Source organism: Pan paniscus, chromosome 1, assembly GCF_029289425.2.
Source record: "Pan paniscus chromosome 1, NHGRI_mPanPan1-v2.0_pri, whole genome shotgun sequence".
Taxonomy (NCBI): Eukaryota; Metazoa; Chordata; class Mammalia; order Primates; family Hominidae; genus Pan; species Pan paniscus.
Genome location: NC_073249.2, coordinates 75,927,249 through 75,942,071, shown reverse-complemented (window position 1 = coordinate 75,942,071; position 14,823 = coordinate 75,927,249). Strand labels below are relative to the sequence as shown.

The 14,823-nt window shown below is 37.6% G+C and overlaps 1 protein-coding gene across 2 annotated transcripts in view; it reads left to right on the top strand.

The window, feature by feature from the left end:
- KLHL20 (kelch like family member 20) overlaps window positions 1-8,184 on the top strand; it is a 76,972-nt gene extending 68,788 nt beyond the window's left edge. For both annotated transcript variants that reach the window (XM_008978322.5, XM_003824673.5), the window contains one exon: window positions 1,157-8,184. In XM_008978322.5, the coding sequence (XP_008976570.1) occupies window positions 1,157-1,241 (85 nt within the window). In that variant the 3' untranslated portion in view covers window positions 1,242-8,184. The remainder of the gene's footprint in view (window positions 1-1,156) is intronic.
- The last annotated feature ends 6,639 nt before the right edge of the window (window positions 8,185-14,823 follow it).

Genomic DNA, 14,823 nt, shown 5'->3' with positions numbered 1-14,823 from the left:
GGTGGAGGTTGCAGTGAGCCGAGATCACACCACTGCACTCTAGCCTGGGTGGAAGAGCAAGACTCCGTCTCAAAACAAAACAAAACAACAAAAAAAGTTCCTTGCCCTGCTGGAGCTAACCAATTGTATTGAGGGAGACAAACAGTACCATACCAGTAGATGGAAGTGCTGTGGCAAATATCAAAGCAGGGGAGGGGGCTAGGGAGTACAGGGAGGGGAATCTGTTTTTAAAGGTGTTCAGGGAAGGCCTCATTGGAAAGGTAGCATTTTAGCAAAACCTAAATACGGTAAAGGATAGGTAATGGCAGCTTTGGGCCTCTCACTGGCAGGATATTTTCTTCCATATACAGCTTTCTATTTTTACTAGGAATTTTGATTAAGCATAATTTCTGAAGACAGCCAAATTTACTGTCACTTAATCACTATAATCTTATCTGAGGACTTGTTTCTTAGTAACTGTCACTAAATAGAATTAGTAATAGATGACAAAGTAATAGTCATGAAATTCTTGAGGATCATCTGTTGAAAGATTAATAACTAAATATTTGCAGTTACATATCCAAGACTTAAAAACCAACTCTACCTCATAGCTGATAAGGGTCTAGTATTCTTCTCCATGGAAAGTCCTTAATTTTGAAGATGATCTTGTCACAAACTAGATGCTGACTTTACTCAAATCTGGTTTTGTTCTATAAAGGACTTGAAGAGGCTTACAGAGTACATATAAGACAAAGGGATAAAAATAAATAATTGAAGAATTTTAGGCAAAGGGAAAACATAGCTGGGACAATAATATAGCCAGGGGCAAAATTTTGAAAATGTAGAATATATAATTCTGTGTAACCGTTAGAAGTCAGTGAGGTATACAGTTGTAAAGTTCTGATGCCAAACGTGAATATGATGCTCTCTTATTCTTCACACAGCCTCCTATGAGTGAGAGCATGTCAGTCAATCTCTGAAACAGTCCTGCTACTCAACAGTGCTCAATTGCAGCTTCTAATCTTTAGAATGAAGACAATATTAGTGTGAAGCTGAAAATATTAGTTGTAATATAAAACATAGAAACGTGTTAATAACATCTTAGTCGTAGTTAATAACATCTTAGTTGTAACATATTTTCCAGTTAGAAAATATGATTATGTTTCTTTCTTTGCAGGTTATATGGCGGGATGAATTACCGTCGGCTAGGGGGTGGCGTAGGAGTTATTAAAATGACACATTGTGAATCCCATATTTGGTGAACACAGAGAAGACAGTCTTGTATATATTCCTCTGTATTCTGGGGAGCTTTGACCTTGGAGCTTTGTACAGCTTGAGAAAACATTAGAACAAATTTTATTATTTGCCGGTGCCTCAACAAGTGGAAATACAATCCAATGAAAGTACTTCACCTGCAAGATGCACAATAATTTTCAACTCTGTGCAGAAGAATATTTATTTTTGGTTTTAATTTATCATGGTTTTTTGTTGTTTTCGTTTTGAACTTATCCTTCCTCCCACAAAAAAAGAAAAGAAGAAAAAATTCCAAGCAGCAAAACTTACTTTGTTTGTAAGGTATTCATTTAGGTTTGAAAATACTATTTAATAAGGGCAGAAGGGCTATATATGATTTGGCTATTATTTCTAGACACTCCATCCACATGATTCCACTAACAAGGATTACCAGGAATAAAGGTAGGTATGCGAAATGTATTAGCTAGCCATTATTCTCGCACTAACCACCAGAAGACTTGAAAATCTTAAAAAAAAAAAAAAACAAGAAAAGGCAACATCTCATTTTAAATAGTACAATTCAGAAGGGATACTAAATCAATAAAAACCAGGACTCAGACACTACAGTTTTCATCAGTGTAATTTTATGTCTTGTTTCTTTCTATATGAACTTGTTTATTTAGTCTTTTTTTCATAATATTCTCATAGAGTTTCTGCTAGATCTAGAGCTCTGCTCAGTGCCTCTTATAAAAACAATATATAAGTCTCATATGCTGTCTTGAGAATCCAAGAGAATCACATGCAGCTCTGCAACAGTTTTTGCTCAAAAATGTTACTGACTAAAGCAACTGTCCTTCCTGTTTCCTTATTGCTACCAAGGACCAGCAGGGAGAAATGTCTTCTCCCAGCAGTGAATTCTGTTATGCAATTTATTCTTGATGCTCAGGCCTGGTTAAGCTGAGGCTTACCTTTAATAACAGCCTCCAAGGGAATGAATTATTCAGTTAATGTAATAGCACACATTAAAGAGTGTAAAATCAATTGAGGCATTTTATTAATATCTTGGTTCTTTTATACAAATAATGTATCATTATCTTCATTCTATAAGGTCATTGTTACTACTTCTCTCAAATTGCACTTTCTGGTAAAAAGTTAAAAATTTTTAAGGAAAAAAATAATTTCAATGGTTAAAGGTTTTTTTCCTCATTGTATTCATAGACAAATTTTTTTCAATATATTTTGCAAGAAAAATCTTTGAATAAGACTAACTGCATTTAAAAGGAATAACCTCCTTCTCCCTTTCCCCAACTACAAAAATGTTTGGCAACTTTGTGTTTACATTTAAAGATCATTTGCACCTTTTTCAAGGAAAAAAAGTATTGAGTAAACAATTGTTTACATATATCATTTATGCTTTTTTCTAGCATGTATAACTTTTTTAAATAAAGGTAGTATTTACCATTAAAAAAATTTTAGCTAATGCTTTTTATCCTTGTACTTTTGTTATTTAATTTGGAATTTCTGTTTCTATATAATTTATTTTATCTGTATGTAAAGTTACAAGTGCTTTCAACTTGAAGGAATAAAAGGATTACCAGCTAGAATTAATAGGAATTTTCATTATATATTTTTATATGTTATATTACCTAACCTATAAACTTATTTTCTAGGTAGGACTTAAAATCGTACAATTTTGAGCTGGAAGGACTCTTTAACAATCATCTAGTCCAAACCCACTTATTACACTGATCCAAGTCTGAAAACCACAAAGTCTGCCTAAGAATAAATAGTCAATTAATGATAGAACCAACATTAGAAATCAGCTTCCTCAATTCCCAGTCCATTCCTCTTTCTATGCCACACTGCCACTATAGGTTTACCTGAAACTAAATATAATAAAAGACCTTAAGTATTTTAATTAAGTCTGGTATTAACATGTAAAAAGTATAAAAACTTTTATGAGATCCTCACTGTAGTACATCATTAACAATCAATCAGTCTTCAAGGCAAAATCATGTATTTCCCAAGACTCTACTATTTCATACATCTGAGGCAAAAGAGAGTGATGATAGCATTATCACTGATAGCAAGAACAAAACTAGGGATTAGACTCTCCATTAGTCAGGAAGTCCCCAGTGGGAGCAATTCACAGGGCATTGATTCAAGAGTAGAGACCCAGGAATTAACAGCACTGGCCAGTCTTCACTGGAGCCTGTTAGGGGTTTGTTTTTCCCCCTCCACTGAAGGCACTCCAGTTTTATTATTGATTGAAATGTATTGTATTAAAGGTGTTGCTGTAAAATAGAATGTTTATTAATTTGTGTGCATAGTTTTTTCCACAACTCAAGTTTGGAATGGGGGTTGGATTGGCAGTCATTTTCATTTCATAAATAAGTCCACTGAAGCTTAGAAAAGTTAAAATGACATGGTAGGAGCTGAACCTTAAATCTGTAGCCCCTGATTGTAAATCCTTTGTGCTCTATACACATTCCCCCATTCCTGTTTTTGATTGCTTCCCAGCTTTGTTCCATAATGTTTTGCCTCCAGATATTCACACTGCAGATAATACTTCTTGACCACTGTGTAAAAGGGGTCTTTCCTGAACAAGATGTGACGGAGTAGGGGACGAACCTTTCAAACTTTATGTTAACTGAGGAAACAGATGGGCAAAGAAAAAATGCAAGAAGGAAAGAAATACAGAAGAGGAGAGAAAGAAGCAGCAGGAGGCAAAAATGACCCACTAAACCTGAGTATGTCTGCCCAATTGTGAGAAATGGCTCTGTAAATTGCTTTGAGGGCCCTGCTGGAAATGACTGAAAAGAATGGTCCCAAGAAATGACAAAACTCTTCAACTAAGTTGTCTTACATGTCCTTAATATTGATCTTTCAATTATTTAGCTGTGTAAGGTTAGGAACTTAGATTATTTTAAATGTAAAAAAGAAAGGATGGTTATTCACTGAACTATCATAAAATATTTGGGATTATTCCAATAACAGTAACCTACTAATACCCCTATCCTAGAAAGACTGTTTAAGCCTGAATTCCTAGGAAAAAAGGACACATATCTTCAGGGTGAATTTAGATCAGTGAACCCTTGGACTTCTAAACAGGAACAGCCCCTGCTTTCAAAAAGCTTAGTTTTAAGCCTTTTTCATCAAGCCTCTGTATGAGTGGTTCTCAAAGTATGGTCTGTGGACCCCTGAGGTCTCCAGTATCTTTCTTTCTTTCTTTCTTTTTTTTTTTTTTTTTTTTTTGAGACGGAGTTTCGCTCTTGTTGCCCAGGCTTGCGTGCAATGGTGCGATCTCGGCTCACCGCAACCTCCGCCTCCCAGATTCAAGCAATTCTCCTGCCTCAGCCTCCCGAGTAGCTGGGATTACAGGCATGTGCCACCAGGCCCAGCTAATTTTTTTGTATTTTTAGTAGAGACGGGGTTTCGCCATGTTGGTTCAGGCTGGTCTCAAACTCCAGACCTCAGGTGATCCGCCTGCCTTGGCCTCCCAAAGTGCTGGGATTACAGACGTGAGCCACTGCACCGCACCCAGCCAAGTCCCCAATATCTTTCTAAGTATCCATGAGTCGAAACTATTTTTTTTTTCTTTGAGACATTGTCTCCCTCTGTCGCCTAGGCTGGAGCGCAGTGGCGCGATCTCGGCTCACTGCAAGCTCCGCCTCCCGGGTTCAGGCCATTCTCCTGCCTCAGCCTCCCCAGTAGCTGGGACTACTAGCGCCTGCCACCACGCCCGGCTATTTTTTTTTTTTTATTTTTAGTAGAGACGGGGTTTCACCGTGTTAGCCAGGATGGTCTCGATCTCCTGACCTCGTGATCTGCCCGCCTTGGCCTCCCAAAGTGCTGGGATTACAGGCGTGAGCCACCGCGCCCGGCTGAAACTATTTTCTTAGTAAAACTAAGTTTTCTGCCTTTTTTACTGTAGTAGCATTTGTGCTAATGGTGCAAAAGCTATGGTGGGTAATACTGCTGGTGTCTTAGCATAAATCAAGGCATAAATCAAAGCATAAATCAAATTGTACAACTAGACATAGTATTCACCACCATAGACTTGCAGGACTTTTTGTTGTTGTTGTTGTTTTTACATGTTTTTGTTTTTGAGACAGAGTCTCGCTCTGTCACCCAGGCTGGAGTGCAGTGGTGAGATCTCTGCTCACTGCAGCCTCCACCTCCTGGGTTCAGGCGATTCTCCAACCTCAGCCTCCCAAGTAGCTGGGAATACAGGCGCCCACTAGCACCCCCGGCTAATTTTTTTATTTTTCATAGAGACGAGGTTTTGCCATGCTGGCCAGGCTTGTCTGGAACTCCTAACCTCAAGTGATACGCCCACCTTGGCCTCCCAAAGTGCTGGGATTACAGGCATGAGCCACCGTGCCTGGCCTGGAGTTTTGTAAATTTGCTTAAGCATGCCCTTGATGAAGCAACAAAAATTATTAGTTTACTAAATCTCAACCTGTGGACATACGTCTTTTTCAATATTTTATGACAAAATGGGAAGTATACATAAAACACTGCTGCAAACCAAAATACAGTGGTCATCCCAAGAAAATCTTCTGAGATTGTTTTAAGATGCAAGCTGAACTACCTACTTTTTGAAAGAATGATGGACACACAAATTAAGGTCATTCAGACTGGGGTGTTGAGCAGACATTTTCTCTCAAATGAACAAAATGAGGCTACCATTTCAACCGACAGTACTTATTGTCAACCATATTCAAGAGAAAAACTACAATTTTGAGAAAGCTGTGTTGACTATGAACTTGACAGCTACTTAAAAACTTTTATGATGAAATTGCTGATGACATTGATGAATGCCTTTTTAATTGTATAGTGAAGTGTGTCAACATGTGGAAGATCTGCATAACTCATGGAATCAGTTTTTCTAAATGATTAATGCACAGGTTAAGATGTATCCAAAGCAGAAGATAGACCAACAGATCTAATGGGAACAATATGAAAGGTCTATTGATATGGTTTTAGATTTCAGCAGTCACTTGTCAAGTTTTGATGTAATATCAAGAAGAATATCCATAATTATCAGAAAAGCTATTAAAATCCTCCTCCCCCTTCCAATTTCATATTTGTGTAAGCCATATTTTCTTGACATTCTTCAACCAAAATAACATTGCAAGAGATTGAATGCAGAAGCAGGTAAGAACTCAATTGCCTTCTAATATAGCCAGATATTGAAGAATCATACAAAAATGTAATTTTTTTGCTTTTGAAATAAAAAATTTTGTTTTAAAAATGATAGTCTGGGCCAGGCACGGTGGCTGATGTCTGTAATCCCAGCACCTTGGGAGGCCAAGGTGGGCAGATATACTTGAGGTCAGGAGTTTGAGACCAGCCTGGCCAAAATGGCAAAACCCTGTCTCTACTAAATATACAAAAATTAGCTGGGCGTGGTGGTGCACGCCTGTTAGCTCCTTGGGAAGCTGAGGCAGAAGAATCCCTCGAACCTGGGACACGGAGGCTGCAGTGAGCCGAAATCATGCCACTGCACTCCAACCTGGGTGACAGAGTGAGACTCAGTCTCAAAAAAAAAAAAAAAAAAAAAAGCACATAAATAGGTTTATTTTTGATGCACTTTTTAAAATTTCTCAATTTTAATTTCTAATATGGTAAATCACTAGATGTAATGCATGTAAACAGAAGCTCTTTGTGTCCTCAAGTTTTTGAGACTTTAAAGGGATCTCAAGGCAAAAATGTTTGAGAACTGCTGCTCTAAATCTTCCAGTTTACAGGAAATACAAAGGAACAGAGGAATGTGTTAACTTCATAGCAATTCAATGAGCAGAGTTCAAAAGTGCGAAACTTTACAAGACAAATAACTTCGCTTCTCCAAAAATTGAATTGCAAGGAAAGAAAGTGGAGAGGGAGAAACTGACAGAGTAAAAGGAATTTAAGACTCATATCATCAGCCTAGAGCGGTGGCTCATACCTATTAATAAAATCCCCCAGCACTTTGAGAGGGCAAGGCGGGAGAACCGCTTTAACCCAGGAATTCAAGACCAATTTAGGCAAATAAGAGAGACCGTCTTTACAAAAAACTACATATATATATAAAATTTATATATAAAAAATAAAATGTATATACTATATATAATTATATATTAAAATTATATATTATATATAAATTATGTTATATATAAATTTTAATTATATATATATATATAAATAAAAGCTGGGTGTGTTGGCACATGCCTCTGGTCCCAGAAACTTGGGAGATTGAGGTGGGAGGATTACTTGGGCCAGTGCATGATCACACCACTGCACTACAGCCTCATTGACAGAGCAAGACCCTGTCTCAAAAAAAGCCAACCAGATATGAGGGCGATCTGACTGTGACATCTGTCACTCTATTGATCGCCAGGGTTGATTCGGCTGATCTGGCTAGCTAGGCAGGAGTCCCCTTCCTCCCTCACCACTCCATGTGCTTCCCTCTTGAAGCTGTGCACACTCAGTGGAAGAGGACAGCCATCCCCAATAGAGGAAGGCCAGTCTTCAGTCAAGGGTATACAAGTAGCTGCACTCCCCTGCTAGAACCTCCAAACAAGCTCTCAAGGTTCATTTGTAAGAGAACGTAGGGTAGTCAAGCTTCCAAGACTCCAGACACATCCAAGTGAGTTGCTGCATGTGGCAGTCTGCCTTTCTTTAAAACAAACAAACAAAACCACCAAACTTCAGGTAATAAGGCAGGTAATGTTTTACATAATGCATCTCAGTATAAAACATGCAACAATTGAATTATTTACATAGCCCAGCAGAAGTGATTCAATAGTCTGCCCTGATGTGGACTGTAAGAATGATTAGAAAAGAAGTTATGCCTGAGAAAGGTTTGAAAGAGAGTAATAGTTTTGCTAAGTGGACAAGAGTGGAAAGGACATTCCAGGCAGAGCAGCATGTGTAAGATATACAGAAGGAAGGCAGTGAGACAGCATGGGCTGTTCAGGGAAATCAAAGCAGTCTGCTTTCAGGAGAATAAAGTAAAAAAAGCCTGTGTCCAGAAATAAGACAGGAGAACCAGGTATCATCATAAGGGCCTCATATCCCAGTACTTTTCTCTCAGCTTTCTTTTCTGATGTTAATTCTAGTAAGTTCTGTGAGGGTGTGGTCAGGCTCTAAGAGGCCCCCAGTGATCCCTGCATTCTGGTATTCACATCCTTGTGTAATCCTCTCCCAAAATGCACCAGGGTTGGTCTGGTCTGTGTGCCTAATAGCGATGCTAGGAACTCTGGTGGGGAATGTTGATAATGGGTGAGGCTATGCATTTGTAGAGAAAAAGGGTATATGGGAAATCTCTGTAAACATCCACTGAATTTTGTTGTGAACCTAAAACTGCTCTAAAAAATAAAGTCTATTAAAAAGTATAAGGGGGGTGGTATGTCACTTCCAAAATTAGGCTTAAAAAGAATCTAGCTTTTGTCTTGAGTGTTTTTCTCTCATCTTTCACACTCTGGGAAATGCAAATACATAAAAGAATATAAGAAACCCATGAACCTCCATATACCAACCATCCAGCTTCAAAAATTAACAGATTTTGTAAATTTTGTTTTATCTGTCTCCTCCCACTCTTACTTCTCCTCTCCATCACCACTGAAGTATTTTAAAGCAGATCCCAGCCATCACCTTAAAGTCATGCACTTCATTCATAACAACGTTTTGGTCATTGACAGACCACATATATGACAGTGGTCTCATAAGATTATAATACTGTGTTTTTACAGTGCCTTTTCTATGTTTAGATATGTTTAGATACACAAATCCTTACCATTGTGTTGCCTACAGTATTCAGTACAGTAAGTAATACATTGTACAAGTTTGTAGCCTAGGAGCAACAGGCTATCCCATATAGCCTAGGTATATGGTAGGCTATACCATCTAGATTTATGTAGGTACACTCCGTGATGTTTATACAAAGATGAAATCACCTAAAGACATATTTCTCAGAACATACCCCTGTTGTTAAGTGATGCATGACTGTATTTCACCCACATTTGAGTATTTAACAGATAAGGTCTAACTATAACAACATTATCACACTTGATAAAATAAACATTCCTTAATATCATCTAATACCCAGTCAATGTTAAAATTCCCCTAGTTACCACTTAATTTGTTTACTATTATACTTTGAAGTTTTCTTTTTTTCCTGTCCTTTCTTTTGCTCACTTGGTCAAATTTCTATTTCGTTCCTTTGCCCTTTAATTTTAGAAATTCTTCTATAGTTTCTATTCTATTTGGTGTGTGTATCTGCACTGCAACAGATATAGTTAAACGTATTTCTCTACGAAGATACTCACATTAAGAGGCTGTTATCCATCCTGGCTAACACGGTGAAACCCCGTCTCTACTAAAAATACAAAAAAAAAAAAATTAGCCGGACATAGTGGCGGGCGCCTGTAGTCCCAGCTACTCAGGAGGCTGAGGCAGGAGAATGGCGTGAATCCAGGAGGTAGAGCTCGCAGTGAGCCAAGATCACGCCACTGCACTCCAGCCTGGGCGATAGAAGAAGACTCCGTCTCAAAAAAAAAAAAAAAAAAAAGAGGCTGTTAGAAATACTTCATAGGTGCTCTATAGCACCCAGTCATAACATACGTAATACCTAGACAGCCCGTGTTTAGAGATACTAACAGTGGGTAGTGGCCTCAGGTGTTATCAGCTAGCTCCATTATAAAATACTACATCAATCTTTCACCTAAGGGTTTAAGCAGATACTAATGATTGATGCTTACATCTATTATTTCACTGAGAGTTATAAATGATGCCTTCTCATTCCTTTGCATTTATCAGCTGAAATATATCTAAAAAACTTACCTTGATCAGCTATTTGATTATCTTGAAATATAATTTATACTAGAAAGTAGAAAATGTTTGCTTCTCCCCTTTACCAATTTTCAGAACTTGATTCTGCAGCAACCTCCAAAAGTAACACCAATTTCTAAAATTTTGTTTAGTATTAGTATGAGCTCATAAATTATTTTTTACTTTAATATTGATATAAATAAATTTTTATATATTCAATCAATTACATTTTTTCCTTTTGATATTTGAATTGTCTCACCTTTGGCAAGTAGGGTCCCCCTTCATTTTGGCTCCTAGCCTTTTGACACAACTTTTGATAGCTATCTTGCTTTTCTGATATATGAAAGGTTATTTTTATACATTTCTTGTCCCAAACCTGAAATCAGCCCTTCCTCAAGAAGTTTTAGCTCCTTTTAGTGGGAAATACTTATAGAACATAATCTGTGTGTTAGTAATGTTCATTGTTAATGGCTTTTTACTGCTTCCGGGCCTCTCCAGTAAACAAAGCTATGTGTTTTTTAGCAAAAGAAAACTAAATCATGAATAACCTCAGTAGATGCAGAAAAAAATTTTTGACAAAGTGCAACACCTATTCATAATAAAACCCCTCAACAAACTAGGAATAGAAAGGATCATTCTTAACTTGATAAATGACATCTATGAAAAAACCTACAGCCAACATCATATTTAATTGTAAAAGACATGATGCTTTCCTACTAAAAACAAGACGAAAATGTATATTCTTACCAGTTCTATTCACCATTGTACTGGAGATTCTAGCCAAGGCAATTCAGCAAGAAAAAGAAACAAAAGATTAAAAATTAAGAAATAAAACTGTCTTTATTCACAGATGATACGAATTTTTTATGTAGAAAATCCTAAAGAATTCAGTGAAAAAAAACTACTAAAATAAGTTCAGCAAAGTCACAGGATACAAGAGCAATATACAAAATCACTTGTATTTCTATATGCTAGCAACAAACAATTTGAAAATGAAATTAAGAAAACAATTCCATTCTCAATAGATCTAAAATAATAAAATATTTAAAGATTAAATAAATGGAAAAACATCCTGCTCATAGATTAGAAGATTTACTATCATTATGGCAACACTCCCCAAACTGCTCTATGAATTCAACACAATCATTATCAAAATCCCAGGAAGTTTTTTTTTTTTTTTTGCAACAATTGACAAGCTGATCCTAAAATTCTTATGGAAATACAAAAGACGCAGCCAAATAACCTTGGGAAAAAAACAAAGTTGAAGGTCTCACACTTCCTGATTTCAAAACTCACTACAAAGCTATACTAATTGTGACAGTGTCGTACTGGCATAAGAAGTGACAAGTAGATCAATGAAATAGAAAGTCCAGAAATAAACCCAAACATCCATGAAATACTGATTTTTGAAAAAAAGTGACAAGACACTTCAATAGGAAAAAAAGTCTGTTCAACAAGTGGTGCTGAAGCAAATGAATATCCATGTGCAAAAGGATGAATTTGGACCCCTACCTCACACCATACACAAAATTTAACTCAAAATGACAGACCTAATTTTCTAATTAGAAAATCCTGAGAAGAAAACAAAAGTAAACCTTTAGGACCTGAGGTTAATCAATGATTTATTAGATTCAACACCAAAAGTACAAGCAATAAAAGAACAAAAATTGGTCAGACTTAATGAAAATTAAAAACTTTTGCACTTTAAAAATAAGAGTTAATTCTGATATTCCCAATTAAATGTAATATTAGAGTTTTTACTTACTTGATTTTATAATTGTGTATCTTTTACACTGATAATCTTTTTTTTTTTTAATGTCACCCAGGCTGGAATGCAGTGGCACAATCTTGGTTCACTGCAATCTCCACCTCCCAGGCTCAAGTGATCCTCCCACCCCAGCCTCCTAAGTAGATGGCACTACAGGCATGTGCCACCATGCCTGTCTAATTTTTTGTATTTTTATAGAGACAGGGTTTCACCATGTTGCCCAGGCTGGTCTCGAACTTCCAACCTCAGATGATCCACCCACCTCGGCCTCCCAAAGTGCTGGAATTACAGGCATGAGCCACCATGCCCAGCCTACACTGAAAATCTGAATTCTTACACACGTTACCATATTATAAATAGGCCAAAATAATAATAGCTACATTATTAAGACAACTGAATGTGATTTAAAATTTATTTGCTGCTCTTCTTTTTCTAGGATGGAGCCTGCTAGAATATACAACCAAAATACCACAAATTTAAAGATACTAAAAATTTAAAGATACACAAATTTAATGATACTCCAGGCTGGGTGCAGTGGCTCATGCCTGCAATCCCAGCACTTTGGGAGGCCAAGAGGGGAGGATCACTTGAGCCCAGGAGTTCAAGACTAGCCTGGGCAACACAGCAAGACCCCAACTCTAAAAAAAAAAAAATTATCAAAAAAAAGAAAAAAGGCCAGACATGGTGGCACACACCTGTAGTCCCAGCTACTCAGGAAGCTGGGGCAAGAAGATCACTTTAGCCCAAGAGTCTGAGCCCAGCCTAAGCAACACAGCAAGATCCCATCTCTAAAATAAAAATATAAAGGCCAAGTGTGGTGGCTCACGTCCATAATCCTAGCATTTGGGGAGGCCAAGGCAGGAGGATTGTTTGAGCCTCGGCTCAGGTGGGAAGGGTTAAAGACCAGCCTGGGCAATATACTGAAACCCCATCTCTACCAAAAATACAAAAAATTAGCTGGGCATTATTGCATGCACCTGTAGTCCGAGCTACTTGGGAGGCTGAGGAGGGAGGATGGTTTGAGCCCAGGAGGCAGAGGCTACAGTGAGCTGAGATCATGCCACTGCACTCCAGCCTGGGCAACAGAGCCAGACCCTGTCTCAAAATAAAATAAAATTAAATGAAATTAAAATAGATACTGAAAAAAATTTGTGTGGGCTGGGAACAGTGGCTCATGCCTGTAATACCAGCACTTTGGGAGGCCAATGCAGGAGGATCGCTTGAGCCCAGGAGAACAGCTTGAACAACATAGGGAGACCTCATCTCTACAAAAATTAAAAAATTAGCCAGGCTTGGTGGCAATATGCCTGTGGTCTCAGCTACTTGGAAGGCTGAGGTTGGAGGATTGTTTGGGCCAGGGAGGTCAAGGCTGCAGTGAACTGTGATTGTGCCACTGCACTCTAGCCTGGACAACAGAGCAAGACCGTGTCTCAAAAAAGAATAAAAAAACTTGTGTGATTATGCCATGAACTTAATACAGTTAGGCTCATTTTTTTTAATTGCTAAGGATTGCTTTGTTTTTTCCTTTTGTTCTAATTTTGTTTCATAATTATACAAAACACTTACATGGTTCTAAACTATTAAAAAGGAACATTCAGGTAAATCTTAACTTTCATTCCTGTCCCCTCTACTCTGTTCCTTCCTTCTCCCTATAAGTAAATACAGTTATAAGTTTGTGGTTTATCCTTTCATTGTTTTTTGAAAGCATAAGGAAATACACTCATATCTCCCTCATTCCTTACATAAAAAGTACAATACTCTACATTCTGTCCACATACATTGCTCTTTCACATAACAGTACATCTTGGAGATCACTCCATGGGAGTAAAGAGATATCTTCCCCAATCCTTTTTATAGCTGCATAGTAGTAATTCATTTTGCAGCTATACCAGGCCTGATGAGCATCTGAGTTGTTTTTAGTCTTGCTATTACAAATACTATTGTAATAAGTAACCTTGTACATGCTTCATTTCATATTTTTTTGCCAGTGAATTTTTGGGACAGAATCCTAGAAGTGGAATTGCTAATCAAAGGGTGACTGCACACATAGTTTTGTTTAATATTGCTAACTTCTTCTCCATTAGGGTTATATCATTTGCAATAACCTTTTAACTGTTTCCCTTCTTCCACTCTTGTCTACCTACACCCATTCTCCCTCATATCTTATAAAATCCTATAAAATACTAATTGAATCATATTACTCTCTTACTTAAAATCTTTCAGTGGCTTCCCATTGCATTTAGAATAAAATCCAATCTCTTCACACTATAAAAACTTAGACGATAGAGCTCCTGCCTCTGTATCAAGTTAGGATTAAGTTTGACTATGAGCAAGAAAGACCCAAAATGACAACAGCTAAAACAAGAGAGAAGTTTACTTCTCTGACAAGTAAGTCTAGAGGAAGACTGCCCAAGGCTGGCACTGGAGTTCACCTTCAAGAAAACCTCAGGGCACAAGCTCCTCCCAGGCCATGCTCTGTCATCCCTAGGACTTGTTCCTCAACCCCACGACCTAAGAGAATAGCTATAGTACTAGTCATAATATCAATGTTCCAGGCAGCAAAGTTGGAAGAAGGGAAAAGTAAGAAAAGGGGGAAGGGGTACATGCCAGTTGTTTTTTATTATAGGTAAGATTTCTGGAAGCTCTATATGACACTTCAATTTGTATCCCAAATCAGAACATATTCATATGACTATAACTACCTACGAGGAAGGCTGGAAAATATCATCTTTATTCTGGGCAGCCAGGTGCCCTAGCCAAAAATTGGGACATTTTATGCCATGGAAGAAGTCTTTGCTGCACAACCTATTCAGTTTCAGCTCATAATAGGCCATACACCCTTATTCACTATGCTCTAGCCAAAAAACTTCCTTTGTTCTTCAAAGCAGCCAAACTCTTACCTATCTCAAGGTTTCTCCTGCCTAGCACACCCTTCCTCAGATCTTCACATGGCTGGTTCCAACTCATCATTCAGGACTCAGTTCAAAAGGTCACTTCCTCAGACAGACCTTCTTTGACTACTGTATGAA